Below are 14,017 nucleotides of genomic sequence, written 5' to 3'. Positions count from 1 at the left end.
TCCGTTTTCTTTCTCTCTCTCTCTTTTCCTCTGGGACTCTAGCTAATTAGTTATACATTAGACCTTTTGTAGTCCTCAGATAGGACCCTGAGAGTCTCTTTTCTTTTTTAAATTTATTTTTTATTTATTTTTCTGAGGAAGAGTGGCCCTGAGCTAATGTCTGTGCCATTCTTTCTCTATTGTGTATGTGGGATGCTGCCACAGCATGGCTTGATGATGGTGTTGTAAGTCCTCATGCGGGGTCTGAACTCATGAACCCTGAGCCGCTGAAGCAGAGTCCGTGAACTTAACCCCTACACCACCAGGCTGGCCCCTCTTTACTTTTTTTTTTAATTCTGTCTTTTTCCTTAGATTCTTTTTGTTAGATGATTGCTGTTGATCTGTCCTCAAACTCACTGATTCTTTACTTTGTCATTTCCATTTTGTTATTAAGCCCCTTTTTTTATTCTAAATATTTTATCTTTTGTTTCTGACATTAACATGTGGCTTTTTAAAGAATAATGTTTATTTCTTTGCTGAAATTTATTATTTTTTTTTCCATTTGTTTCAAACATATTTTCTTTACTTCACTTAATATTGTTGTAACAGCTACTGTATGGTTCTTTTAAAATAATTCCATCATTTTGACCATCATGTTTGCCATACATCTTTTTGCTTGAGATTTGGACACGGTTTTCTGACTCTTCCTAACTCAAGTAATTTTGGTCATTTTGAATTTTATGTTGTGTGGTCTCTGGATTTTGTTGTGTTGCTTTAAATATTGTTGGTGTTTTCATTTTAGCAGGCGGATGACTTGACTACGACCACATCGTTATCTGTCATGTCTGCAGTAGTCAGCCACTCCTATCTCATTCCTGGTGTTTAATTGCAATCTGCTTTCACTCTTGTTCATACATGGTTTATGTTTTCTGGGTTTATTCATAGATTCAGGTGTTCCTTTAGCTCTCTCCTTTATGGTATTTACTTCTTACTCTTCTGTGGCTATCATTGCATTCGGACACTTTCCCTCTGATCCAGAAGTACAACTGGTTTTTCCCTTGTGATTTAGCTGCCTGTCTTTCGTCAGTGGTCTCCGACCCTGGATATCCTCTGGGTAAAGCCTCCCAAAAGGGGAGGCGTGCTGGATTACCTTTTGCCATTTGCTTGCTTTGGGCCTTGACTCCACACTAAAAACTTCCAGCTTTTGTTTAGTCTCCAGAGCCATCACATAGTTATTTTTTTAGTATTTTATCCAGACTTCGTAGCTGTTATTTGTGAAAGGTTTGGTTTGTTAGAAGCTTAGTATTTTGTACCAGAAGTATATGAAGTGAAAGAAAAAAAAACCAAACCTCTTTTTTTTTTTTTTCCAAATTGAGGAAGATCAGCCCTGAGCTAACATCTGCTGCCAATCCTCCTCTTTGTGCTGAGGAAGACTGGCCCTGAGCTAACATCTGTGCCCATCTTCCTCCACTTTATATGTGGGACACCTACCACAGCATGGCTTTTGCCAAGCGGTGCCATATTTGCACCCATGATCCAAACTGGCAAACCCTGGGCCGCCAAAGCAGAACGTGCACAGTTAACTGCTGCACCACCGGGCCAGCCCCCAAACCTCTTTAAAAATAGTTCTAAATTTTGTTGTCAAGGCATTATATGCTCGTTGTAGGAAATTGAGAGGAATTAATAAATTCTAATGAATCTGAAAAAAAATTACCCATATCCACTTTAATATTTTGATTTTTTGGGGGGGTATTACACAACTGAATGTGCTATGCATAATATTTTAAAATCTGCTTTTGGTTAAAATCATGTGAGAAGTGTTTTTCTTTGTCATTAGATATTCTTGGTAGATATTTTTATGGCAGTATAATACTTCGTATGCATGCATATGTTGGTTTATATGACCATTTTTTAATGCTTGTTACGTTGGTTGTTCAGTTTTTTACTTTTATATATGACCCTGTGGTGGACATCTTTTTGTATACATCATTGCAACCTTTTCATATTATTTTCTTAGGACAGGCCCCTAGAAGTAGACATACTGGGTTTCAAAGTGAATGATGAGGTTTTAAAGTTGTTCTTAGATACAACTGAATTGCTTTTCAGAAAGTCTGACCCATTTGACACTTGTGAGTGCTGTCCAGCTTACTGCACCTTCTAACCATTAGCATTAGATTTTTGGTATTTTCTCATTTAATGGATGGAAACTCTCATAATCTGCTTTTGGCAGTTTTTGATGAACTATTTTGGCCAAACTTCTTTATCTAATTTTTAAAAATTTACATCTCTCTGTTTTAAAATGATCCATTCATGTTCTATGCCTATTAAATGTATGTTTCAGTCTATTGTTTAAATAACTGCTTTTAAAACTATTTTAATGGTAGATGAGACAGAACCTAATTTTGTACCTGTAATACTATTAACTATGAAAACAGTTTTTTAGTATATCATTTCTTTTTGACTATCTCTTTGAATATCTTCATGTTTGCGTCTCCCCTTCCTTAGATTGACTCCTTCGGCTTTCCGTTTTCCTCTTGGGGAGGGGTGGGACTTCCGGTTTCATCTCCGGAAGACGACGAGCCGGAGGAGTCCGTCAGAGGGGCCAGCAGGAGCGATTCCGTCGGCAAACGGGGAAGTTATTTTCTGGCCGGGCCTGGGGGGAGGTTTGGAGGCGGGGACCGTCCAGCGTCTGCGCGGGGCCTGGGGGCGGTGGCTTGAGGGCTCGGGCCGGGCAGCTGGGCGCCGGGAGTCCCGCCAGGGCCCTAGGCTCTTCCTCCTCCCTCCTCGCCCCGCCTCCGCCCCTCCCCCGCTCGCCGGTCCCTCCCGGCGCCGCCCCGACTCGCCCAACACCCGCCCGCCGCCCGCGCGGCGTCGCAGCCGCCCTGCCCCCGCCGTCACCTGCTCGCTCCGCGAGCCGGGCTCCCGGGGACCCGGCGGGCCTCCGTTTCCCCGCGGGCCCGGGCTGTCGGCTCGGGAGCGGCTCCCCGGGCGCCCCACGCACCCCTGCACGCAGTCGGGGCGCTTCTGACCGCCTGGCTTCTCCGACTGGAACGCGGGCGCCCAGGCGGGGAGCTGCCCGGTGTGGGTTTCTAGTCCGGGCGGTGGTGTCCGTGGCTGCCCGCCCACGCCCTGTTTTCCCCAGCGCACCGATGCGCTGCTGCCACCCGCGCCTCCTTCGGTTGAGGATGCTGGTGCCCGAGAGCACCACGCCTGGAAGGGGACGGTCCTGGCCACTCAGGGTCCAGCTGCTCTCAGCAACTAGCGGGAGACCCCAGGCTGCCGCACGTCGCTGTTGGCAGCAGCGGGATCGTCCCTGGAGATACCCACCTCTTCCTAGTGGGCGAGCACGGCCTGAGTGTGCGTGCCCGCTTTCTGGAGCTTAGTCGGGGGGAGGTGGGTGCCAGGAGCTGCTGACCCCTGCGCTTGCGTTGAGTTTTGAATAGCCTGTTTATTGGGTTGGGGGGTTCTGGACTAGGACATCTTGGCAGGGTTGGCATCTGTGGACACATATGTAGGATTATTTTCTAGGTAATCATAGCCCGAATGGTGATTGTGTCGGGACTTTACAGTCCGTGCCGGTGGAACTAGTTACAGTATGCACCTGGTTTGCGGTGAAGCGTTAGTCCAGATGCAACACTGCCTGGGGAAGGTCACTAACACGTATTGATTAGAACATCGTTAGGAGAGCTCATTTGATGTATACTCTGTAGACTTCATGTAGCACGGCAGCCGTGTAGGGTCGGAATTACTAGTCCCTTTTCACAAACTGAGACTAAAGTTAAACAGTTTGACCAAAGTTAAGGTCAGGATTAGCGTCTCAAGTGTTTGTTACTCATTGTTTTTCAAGTTTGCTACATGTAAGGTTACTGACTTCTGCTGGCACGTCTGAAAAACACTGAGGCAAGGCTCTCTAGTAGCTGTTGTCTTCTTGCGTGACATGTAAGGCAGGTGTGATTATTACTGATAATACACTGGCTCCTGGTGCCTTTTTTAAAAAACCTGTTTATTTTGGAATAATCTCAGATTTGCAGAAAAGCTGTGAGATAGCACAGAGAGTTCCTCTTGTATTCAGCCAAGCAGAGTGGCTCCACTTGAGCAAACTGCTTCATGCCAGTCACCATTCTAGGTGCTGGAGAGAGTAACACGCTGCCCTAGATGATTTCAAGGTCTGGTGGAAGAGACAGATCCATAAGCAAGTATAGTGCCTTTTGCTCAGTGCTGAAATGGAGAAAGGGGAGCACAGAGTAATTTATGACTGACTGCCTGGGAAGGAGTGGCGCGAGCTTGCAGGATACAGCATTTGAGTTAGGTCTCAAGGATTAGTGGGTATTCACTTGATTGGTGGGACATTTCTGCCCACATTCATGCTACCTAGGTTTGTGTTCGAAGAGAACTCTCTAACCTTTATAAAACGGACTCTTCTTATTTGATTCTCCTCTCTCCCTCTTTCTCACATCTCCCCTGAGAGGTTTTTGTCATAGTTTCCACAGGCTGTGAGAAGAATCGCGGTTTATAAATCCATGACTAGGAGATGAAATTAAGCTGTGTTTCTTAGTAATGGAAGTATCTAGATCTGTACGTTTTAAAATTCTTTCTCTTTCATAGTTGCTGAGTACTTCAGTGGTCTGATCACACACATTCTTTATGCGAGGTTGGAGCACAGTTCTTCTGAACTATGCCCACAGCAGAGGGGTATTTTGAGTGAGTGTGTTGGTCGTTGTGGGCTGCTCTAGGAAAACACCATAACCCCAGGTGGCTGAAACAACAGTCATTTACTTCTCCCAGTTCTGGAGGTTAAGTCCAAGATCAAGGTGCTGATTCCTGGTGAGGGCTCTTCCTTGCTTACAGACAGCCACCTTCTTGCTGTGTCTTCACATGGCAGAGATGGAGAGAGAACTCTGGTCTCTCTTCGTCTTCTTCTAAAGACGCTGATCCCGTCTTGGAGACCCTACCGTTCTGACCTCATCTAAACCTAAGTACCTCTCAAAGACCTCATTTCCAAATACCATCACATTGGTGATTAGGGCTTCGGCATCAAAATTGTGTGTGTGTGTGTGTGTGTGTGTGTGTAGGGGGGGGGTGCACAATTCAGTCTGTAGTAGGTGGGTTTCTTGGAATTTTTGTTATTATGAGGAATTGCTCCAAAATAGGCTTGATAGAGAACTAAATAGGAAACTGTAAAATTAGCGTTTATATGGCTTTTGCTACAGCAAAGTAGTAAACACAATTTTATTTAAAATCAGAAGAAATTATTGTAGCTATGTTAAGTCTGATTCAGAGGCTGGTGGATGCCAAGAAGAAATTTTAATTGTTTCATTTGGATGAAAGAGAGAAATACGTGGTGAAATACTGCAGTGGTGTTTTCACTTTTAGGCCTTATACAAATGAATGCTTTCATGGTTATCAAATTAGGGTGTAAGGACTGTGGTAGTGAGCTATTGCAGTTCCCTCACTGATCAGGAGGCTGAGCCCCACAGAAGCTGAGCGGCTAATGCATTGTAGAGGTGTTAGTGGCAGAGCAAGGATTGGAATCAGGCCTCCGGATTCACGGGGCCAGTCTTTCTGCTGTTCCATCAGTGGTTCTCAAACTGATGGTGCATCAGAGTCAGCTGGGGGGGCTTGTGAAAACGCAGATGCTGGGCTGGGTCTCTGAATCAGCGGGTCTGGACTGGGACTGAGAATTTGCATTTCTGACAAGTTCCTGGGTGATGTTAAAGCTGCTGACTCTGAGGGCACACTTTGAGAACCCCGGCCTTCTGTGATGTTGCCTTTGACCTCTTCTAAGAGGATAGTAAGTAAACGTCTGTGGGTTTATACCAGCTTGACCCTTCCTTGACGTTCAGAGAATCAAGTTCTTTAATTTTGTGTTGTGTACTGTAATGCACCAACAACATAATGATTAGATGGAAAAAAAGTACTAGAAATGGAGTATGTTTTAGAGTCATTTTGGCATCTTCAGGGATAATTTTTGGAGATAATTGTAGAGGTCAGAACCGCTTATGCTGAAGGGGATGCACTTGAGCTCCTAGCAGCAATCACACTAAAAAGGGTGCCGGTATTGATTGCTAGATTGTATGGGAGTGAAAAGTTCCTTCCAGTTTTGTTACTCTCTGTTTTTCTTTCTCATTTTGTGTACTGAAATGTTCTTAATGTATCAAAATCTGATCAGGCCCCAGCACAGTTCCATGCCCATAGTAGATGTTAAATAAATATAAGTTGAATTGAATTAAAAAAGATTAATAGGGAAAATGAGGTAGATTATTTATCTGGAGAGACTTCAGTGCCCTAGGAAAGTTAGTCGGCTCTCTAGATTATCCCAATCACAGGTTTTTAGTGAATACTTACAGATTATTCTGGTTTACGCCTTATTTGCAATTACTGGGTTTTTTTTAGCACAATTATTGGAGGAGGTAGCATAGTTTTTTTTTTCCTTTTTCTCCCCAAAGCCCCCCAGGACATAGTTGTAGATTCTTCGTTGTAGGTCCTTCTAGTTGTGGCATGTGGGACACCACCTCAGCGTGGTTTGGTGAGCAGTGCCATGTCCACGCCCAGGATTCGAAGCAACGAAACACTGGGCCACCTGCAGTGGAGCGCACGAACTTAACCGCTCAGCCACAGGGCCAGCCCCGAGGAGGTAGCATATTTTTATGTAAGAGTTATTGAGTGATCCCCCATATCTCTTTATCATTCATGTGAAGTTACTTTTGCAAACTTTTTACTTTGAAATAATTTTAGAAGTAGAAAAAAATGGCAAAAATAGCCCGGAGAATTCGTATATACCTTACACCCAGCGTCCCTTTGTTAGCCTCTTATGTAACCATAGTGCGGTTATTGAAACCAGGCAGTTGATAGAGTTAATCTAAAGTCTTCTATTCGGGTTTCACCCGTGATGTCTTTTTTCTGGTCGAGGATCCAGTCCAGTAGCCCACACTGCATTTAGTTATGGTGTCTCCTTGGTGTCTTCCAATTTGTGACAGTTTTTTATCTTTCGTGACCTTGGTACTTTTCCAGAGTACCGGTCAGTTATTTTGCAGAATGTCCCTCAGTTTGGATTTATCTGGTGTTCTTTCATGATTAAATTGAGGGTTAAGCATTTGTGACAAGAATACCACAGTGGTGAGGTTGTTCCCTTCTCAGTGCATCATATTGGCACATGTGTGATGTAGATAGGTCTTATCGCTGGTGAATGTTAACTTTTGATCTCTTGGTTGAGGTGTCTGACATGTTTCTGTGCTCCAAAGAAAAAAATTTTCCCTTTGTAATTAATGACTCTCGTAAGTTTACTGATTGTAGTGCAGATGTTTAAATGAAATGGATATAGAATGTCAGAATCCTTTGAGCCTGACCCTAATTATGAGATCTTTCTTATCTTGGAGGCTTCATTATTATTTGTTAGATCCCAACATAGTAGGGAAGGGTAAAGCTGTAGACTTGTAGAAGAACAGTTATTTGTTCAAGAACTTGTACCTGATCTTGGTCAGTCTTAGTCTTGAATTGTCAACAGCGGAAGCTCTTTGTTCCAATTCTTTTTCTGTGGTTCTGCGATCTGTCTCGCATCTGTCTTCCAGTGGATGACTTTCCATAACTACATTGCGTTTCTTAAGATTCTCCCTAGAGCATTTTTGTAGAAGATTTGTGTGCTTCAGTTCATCACAAGGCAGTTGCTCCAAGTATCCTCTTGTTGACCCACTTCCTAGTCCATACAGCTGAGCGTGTGTGTTCTCTTTGTAGACTATGCTGATGAGGTGCTGCAGATATTACATAGATACACAGACACATAGAAATGGTCTGTATTTTCAAAACGTATATCCCTTTAATATGCCAACAGGAGTCAGTTGGAAGATATGTATGTGGCCTGTCTCCCTCCCCCTCATTCCCCTCCAAAGCTTGTAAGCTCCTTAGAAGCAGGGAACAGATCTCTTTTTGTTTACCAGTCACTTGCTTGGTGCTTGGCATACACAAGGCTCTCCATAAATATTTGAGAATAAAAGAATATCATATGTGCATCTTGTTAACTGGTTTTAGAAATTACCAGACTATTAGAAACATCTTTCCACATTAACACAGCTATATAATCATCATAGTATTCCACTATAGTCATGCCTTGCTTAACAATGGGGATACGTTCTGAGAAATGTGTAAGTGATTTTATCATTGTGCAAACATCATAAAGTGTACTTTCACAAACCTAGATGGTCGAGCTGTTGACACGAATAATCAATAGTCATTCTACAGCGGGGAGTTTTATTCGAGCCAAGCTGAGGACTGCAGCCTGGGAGTGCAGCCTTCGTAAGTGCTGTGAAGAAGAGTGATTTTTCAGCACCATTATATACCATTTCCAAACAGACATACATCAAGTGTGACAGGGGTACATTCTCTCAAGGGTTCAAGGAGATACTTTGTTATAGATTAGTACATACACAGTGGGTCAGCATGACCCCAGTGTCATGGGAAAGGACACTTATCTTCAAAAAGTACTGGTGTCATAAGAAGAGAGGCATTGGTTCTTACCTTCAAAGAGTACATTCTGGGGCCGGCTCTGTGGCTGAGTGGCTAAGTTCGCGCACTCTGCTGCGGCGGCCCAGGGTTCGCATCCTGGGTGCGGACATGGCACCGCTCATCAGGCCACGTTGAGGTGGCTTCCCACATCCCACAACTAGAAGCGCCTGCAACTAAGATATACAACTGTGTGCGGGGGGGGCGGGGTTGGGGAGATAAAGCAGAAAAAGAAATATTGAAAAAAAAAGAGTACATTCTTTATTTTGGGACAATATACAACGAACATTTGACAGGCTGTAAGTCAGGCTTCTTTGGTTTAAATAAAATTTAGTCCAAATCGCATTTAAACCAGAACGGCTTCCCCATACACCTCAATATATAAAATTTTCTTCTATCATAGCCTCCTACACATGTAGGCTCTGTGGTACTAATCTCATGGGATGGCCATCATCTACGTGATCTACTGTTGACTGAAACGTCCTTAGGTGGCGCATGACCATATATGGATGTGCTGCAGCAGCTACGTCTGTAACCCATCCTGCGTTGTTGGAGATTAGGCTGTTTCCAATTTTTTCTATTAGAAAGAGTTCCATGGTGAATATTCCTAAATATGTATTTTGTTCAGTTGTTTCCTTAAGATAAGTTCTGTAAAGAGTCATTGATAGCTCAAAGAAGATATGTATTTTAAGGCTTTTGATATATTGCAAATAACCCTCTAGAAAGTTTGTATAGATTTATATTCCAGCCAGTACTGTTGAGAATGCTCATTTTGCCACACTTTCCCCAATGCTCAACTTTCAGTTTTTTAGAATAAGACTAAATTTAGAGTTAAAAAAATTTGTTTTTTGTTTTTACGATTTGCACCTTTGTTTTTCTTCTTCTTCTCCCCAAAGCTCCCCAGTGCATAGCTGTGTATTGTACTTGTAGGCCTTCCTGGTTGTGCTCTGTGGGACGCTGCCTCAGCATGGCCTGATGAGTGGTGCCATGGCCCTGCCTGCAGCCAGGATCCGAACTGGCAAAAGCTGGGGCTGCTGAAGCCGAGTGTGTAAACTTAACCACTTGGCCACAGGGCTGGCCTCTTTTTTTGTGTGTGTGGTATTTTTAAGGATTCTTCCTGGAGTATGGTGGGGTGGGGATCATAGTCTCACTAATTTGCTAATAACCCTCCAAGTTTTCCGTATTGAAATTATCCAGTTTTTGGTTTGCCTCGATGAGAGAGCAGAATAAACCTCAATAAGGTAGGGGTTAACAGGAATCATTATCCTCTCTGAAGTTATAGTTGGTCATATCTGTGGGCCTTAGCCAATAGGAAACTCCTTGAGAGTGGGATACATTTCTAATTCATATCATTCAGAAAAATCAACTACAGGTGAATTAAAGGCTTAAATACAGAAGGCAAAACTATGAAATTTTTGGAAGACAATGTAGGACAGTAATTGTGTGAGTCTAATACAAGGAAGAGCTTCTTAAACAGATCACAGAAGGTGTAGACCATAAAGGAAAAGATTGACTGCTTTGACAGCATTAATTTGACAGCTTGTGGTTATGAAAAGAAACCATCAAGAAAGTGAACAGACAAGTCACAAGTGAGAATAGATATTTTCAGTACGTATTATTGAGAAAGGATTGTATCTAGAAAGGTAAACAGTGACAAATCAGTAAGAACAATAGAAAAATGGGCCTATGACCCAAGTAGGCATCTCACAGAAGAGGAAACCTGCATGCAGAGATTCTCGACTTCGTTAGCAATTAGGGAAAGGCAGTTTAGGACCAACGTGGTGTATAGTTTCATAACATTGGGTTGGCAACAGTGTAAAAATCTGACAATGTCTGCTGTTTAGGAAGGGCGGAAATAACTGGAATGCTTACACACAACTGGTGGGATTGTAAATTGGTACCATAACTTTGGGATTACCTAGTAAAGTTAAAGATGGATGTACACTTTGACCCAGTGATTCTACTCCTGGGTCTTTATCCTGGAGCAGTGCTTCTAAATTGTGTTTTCAGCATCTCACAGGAACTTCTTATAAATGCAAAATTTGGGGCTCCACCCTAGACCTATTGAATCAGAGGCTTTGGGGATGAGCCAGCTTTCAGTCTTAACAAGCCGTTCAGGTGGTTTAATGCATGCTAAAATTGGCAAACTGGTGCCCCAGAGAAACGCATGTATGTGAGTGCCTGAGGACATGACAAAATGCTCACAGTTGCACTGTTTGTAAAAGGCAAAAACTGGAAGCAGTGTCCATCCGAGGAGAATGGATAAATTGTATTCCTATAGGAGTGCAACTGAATGGATTTTAGCCACCTGCACCACTGAGGATTATTGTCAGGAATATCATATTGAGGAAAAAAAGCTACTTCCAGAAGAATGCACATAGTATTTTTCCTTTTTTAAAGTTTTGAAACATGTGAAGCAAAAGTCCATACTGTTAGGAATACAGATATGGCAAAGTAATAAAGCAGATTAATTACAAACACATTCAAATTAGTGGGTAGCTCTATTAGAAGAGAGAAGGTGATAGGGATCCCGAAACGGAACTGAAAGATAGGAATTTAATTTTTTTTTTTTTTTTTTGGTGGGGAAGACTCGTCTTGAGCTAACATCTGTTGCCTGTCTCCCTCTGTTTTGTGTGTGGGATGCCTCCACAGCATGGCTGATGAGTGGAGTAGGTTTGTATCTGGGATGCGAAGCTGTGAACCCAGGCTCCTGAAGCTGAGTGTGCAGAATTTTAACTGCTTGGTCATGGGGCTGGCCCCCTGAATTTAATTTTCTTAAACTGTGATCTGTACTCAGGGTTTTCTTATGTTATGCTTAGTGCCTCGCACATATTCAAATTATTTTTTGTACCTGCCAAATTTTTAAAAAACATACACTTAGGTCTTTTCTTTTTGCGAAGTCTGTCTACACAGGGACTATTCAGTTTGTATGAAAAAGATCTGGTGGGGGTGATGGTGGAGAAGATATGTTCTGGCAGCATTATGGTCTGAAAGTACTTTCAGCAGTAGGGATATCAAACAGAAGATTGTTTTTGATGATGATGATGGTTAATACTTGCTGAGCACTTGCCAGGTGCCAAACACTGGTCTAAGGACATTACGTACTGAGTTTATCCTCAGTTAACTGAGGATTGAGCCTCACAGTGAGCATATGGGGGTTGGTACCACGACTCCTCCTGTTTCCTAGGGGAGGAAAGGTGTGTGTGGATACAGAGGTGAAAACGGTAGAGGCTGGCTGACTCCTAACACTCTGTCAGACCTGGTCAGAGGGAGAGGACAGCCAGACAAGACTGTTATGCCTGAGAGTGTTGGAGTTTCGAGACAAAAAGGAAAAGTCAAAATAGGAATGGGAGTGTGGAAGACTGTGGAGAGGGAAGGCTGTATATACCCGCATTTTTGAAGTTGCTTTCTTTATCTTAGTAGGTTTGTTTCTAAACCAGCGTATATGAGTGTCATTCTAGCAGATGCTGAGTCCCTAAAGCAGAAAAGTAATTGGATTTTGTTTTTAGTTTTAAGGATTGCATCTTCCAGTTCATTAGAAATTGGTAAGATCACACCATAGGATTTGGGAAATCTTACTTCTTTGCTTAGGCAGTTTGGTTGCTAAAAAGGGCACTTTTGGGGACTCTCCCTTTGCCTATTGTTTTCTAGCCTTTGATAATTGTTTTTGTATCATAATTATCTCATATTATGAGGACTATTTCTTAGATAAACATTGGTTATATTGTAAACTTTATTTTAAGCCACCGTAGTATGACAGTCACTCCTTAAAATGAACAAATACAGAAAAAATTAAAAGATGTTCCAGAAGCCATAAGTCAAATGATATGAAACCAAATAGCACTACTGTTTTTGTTTGGTATTCAATTCAGAGTGCTCAAATTGTCTAAACCACATGAACTGTCAAGCATTTGTAATTGTGTAATGTCATGCTTTCCAGCAGAGTCAGCCCCTTACTAAGCTGACAGCCAGGAGAGTCCTTCCATAGCAGGGATGTCTGCATTTGAGACACATGTAGTGCTTGTTGGAGATCCGAACATAGGCTTCTTAAAACAAATTTTAAGTACTTCAGCTCTTCTAGTTTCAGATGCATTTTGCTGAAGCTGGATAATCTCAGTCTTAATTGCCAGTGCTTTTCAATGTGTTTCATGTTCCTATTTCTCTTTTATTTTCTCTTATATGCTTTTTTCCCCCCTTTAAACAGAAACACGAAAAGTTTTAAATAAAAACAAGTAAGGTAATAGGAAGCCTAATAGGAAAAAGATATTTATTGTTTGATGCATTTGGAATAATAGCAGTGTAATCATCAAATGTAGCCAAAGCCCAGCATGCTTGTCAGTTACTAAGGATAATGGAAACTTTGTGTTTTAAACCTAGAGCAAGCAACAAACCACTTCTTTCAAAGTGTGTAATTCACTTGTGATTTCTGCTGATCGTGGATTCCGGACCAGAATTTGATGCGTATTATTGGATCAATTATTCTAGAATGAGAAATCACAGTTATAGAAGTTCATATAACTATAAAACCATTAGAATTTAAACTAAGGTGGTAATCTGCTTTTACAAATAGCTTAGACAATTTAGATCATTCGAGGAGAGGTAGTAGGAATTATAGTCTTTCAAAAAATGAGACCAAATGGTTTTCATTAAGAATCTTCAGGGTCTGTAATCTGGTTTTCCATATGGGTGGTGTTTAACACCCTAGGATTTCAGGGTGGGAGGTGGAGGCAGTGTTTGCTAAAAGTGACATTCCTCAGAGTCATTTTGCATGAGAGATTGTTTTGGAATCCCTGTGTGACATCCCTATTGAGTGCGTTTGTTTACTCTCCTTCCTCATTCACCTTTCTTCTCCTTTTTTCCCCTCTTCTCCACACTTCAGCTCTCTGTCTAGTAAATATATGTTAGGTTTATATTATTTTTTTTTTGAAGTTAGAAGGGACTTTACTCCAGGGGGTCCCAAATCTGGCTCATCAGAATCACTCAGGGAGCTCTCTGAAACTACAGATCCTTGTCCTTACCCCAGACTCTCTTAATCAGGATCTCTCCATGGGTGGGACCAAGGGATTCATGTTTGGCTGATTAGCTAAACTGATAAATGATTGGTATTGTCTGTGGCTCCCTTGTGTTACAGACGTGGAGGTAGTAAGTCCAGGCATGCTCTTCCAGGGACAGTTGCGTTTCTCAGAAAAGGTTGTCGAAGGTCTTGCAAAGCCTTCATTAATGGTAGAGTGACAAGCGATATGATAATTTTTGGGCATTGGTATGTGGCAGAGATGGCTAGCTGTCCATCTAAATCGGTTCTGTCCTTCCATAAGATGCAGTTCTACAGCTCCAGGTTTCACTTTTCAGATTCCCTTGCGGTGAAGCAGGTATGAGTGGAAGTGGTAGATGCCCCTGTCCGGGAGGGGGAAATTTCCCCCTTATTCCTCTTGAGTTCTTGTGGCTGGCCTCATAGTAAAATGAACACAAGACAGATTAAAGAGAAAACTCGAATGTAATGCGTACACGTGGGAGATCCTAAAATTAACGCTCAGAAGTGACC

At 42.4% G+C, this 14,017-nt stretch overlaps 1 protein-coding gene across 8 annotated transcripts in view; it reads left to right on the top strand.

The window, feature by feature from the left end:
- The window catches only part of LOC138922338 (uncharacterized), a 59,296-nt gene that overhangs the window by 13,064 nt on the left and 32,215 nt on the right, over positions 1-14,017 (top strand). The window contains exon 3 of one of the 8 annotated variants that reach the window (XM_070259074.1): positions 2,485-6,624. The exons of the other annotated variants lie outside the window; for them this stretch is intronic. Coding sequence (XP_070115175.1) covers positions 2,485-3,007 — 523 coding nt within the window. The 3' untranslated portion in view covers positions 3,008-6,624. Of the gene's footprint in view, positions 1-2,484; positions 6,625-14,017 lie in introns of those variants that run through there. 8 annotated transcript variants of the gene reach the window in all.

Source organism: Equus caballus, unplaced genomic scaffold (assembly GCF_041296265.1).
Source record: "Equus caballus isolate H_3958 breed thoroughbred unplaced genomic scaffold, TB-T2T haplotype2-0000769, whole genome shotgun sequence".
Taxonomy (NCBI): domain Eukaryota; kingdom Metazoa; phylum Chordata; class Mammalia; order Perissodactyla; family Equidae; genus Equus; species Equus caballus.
Note: the sequence above shows the minus strand (reverse complement) of the source record. Positions and strands in the feature narration are given on the sequence as shown.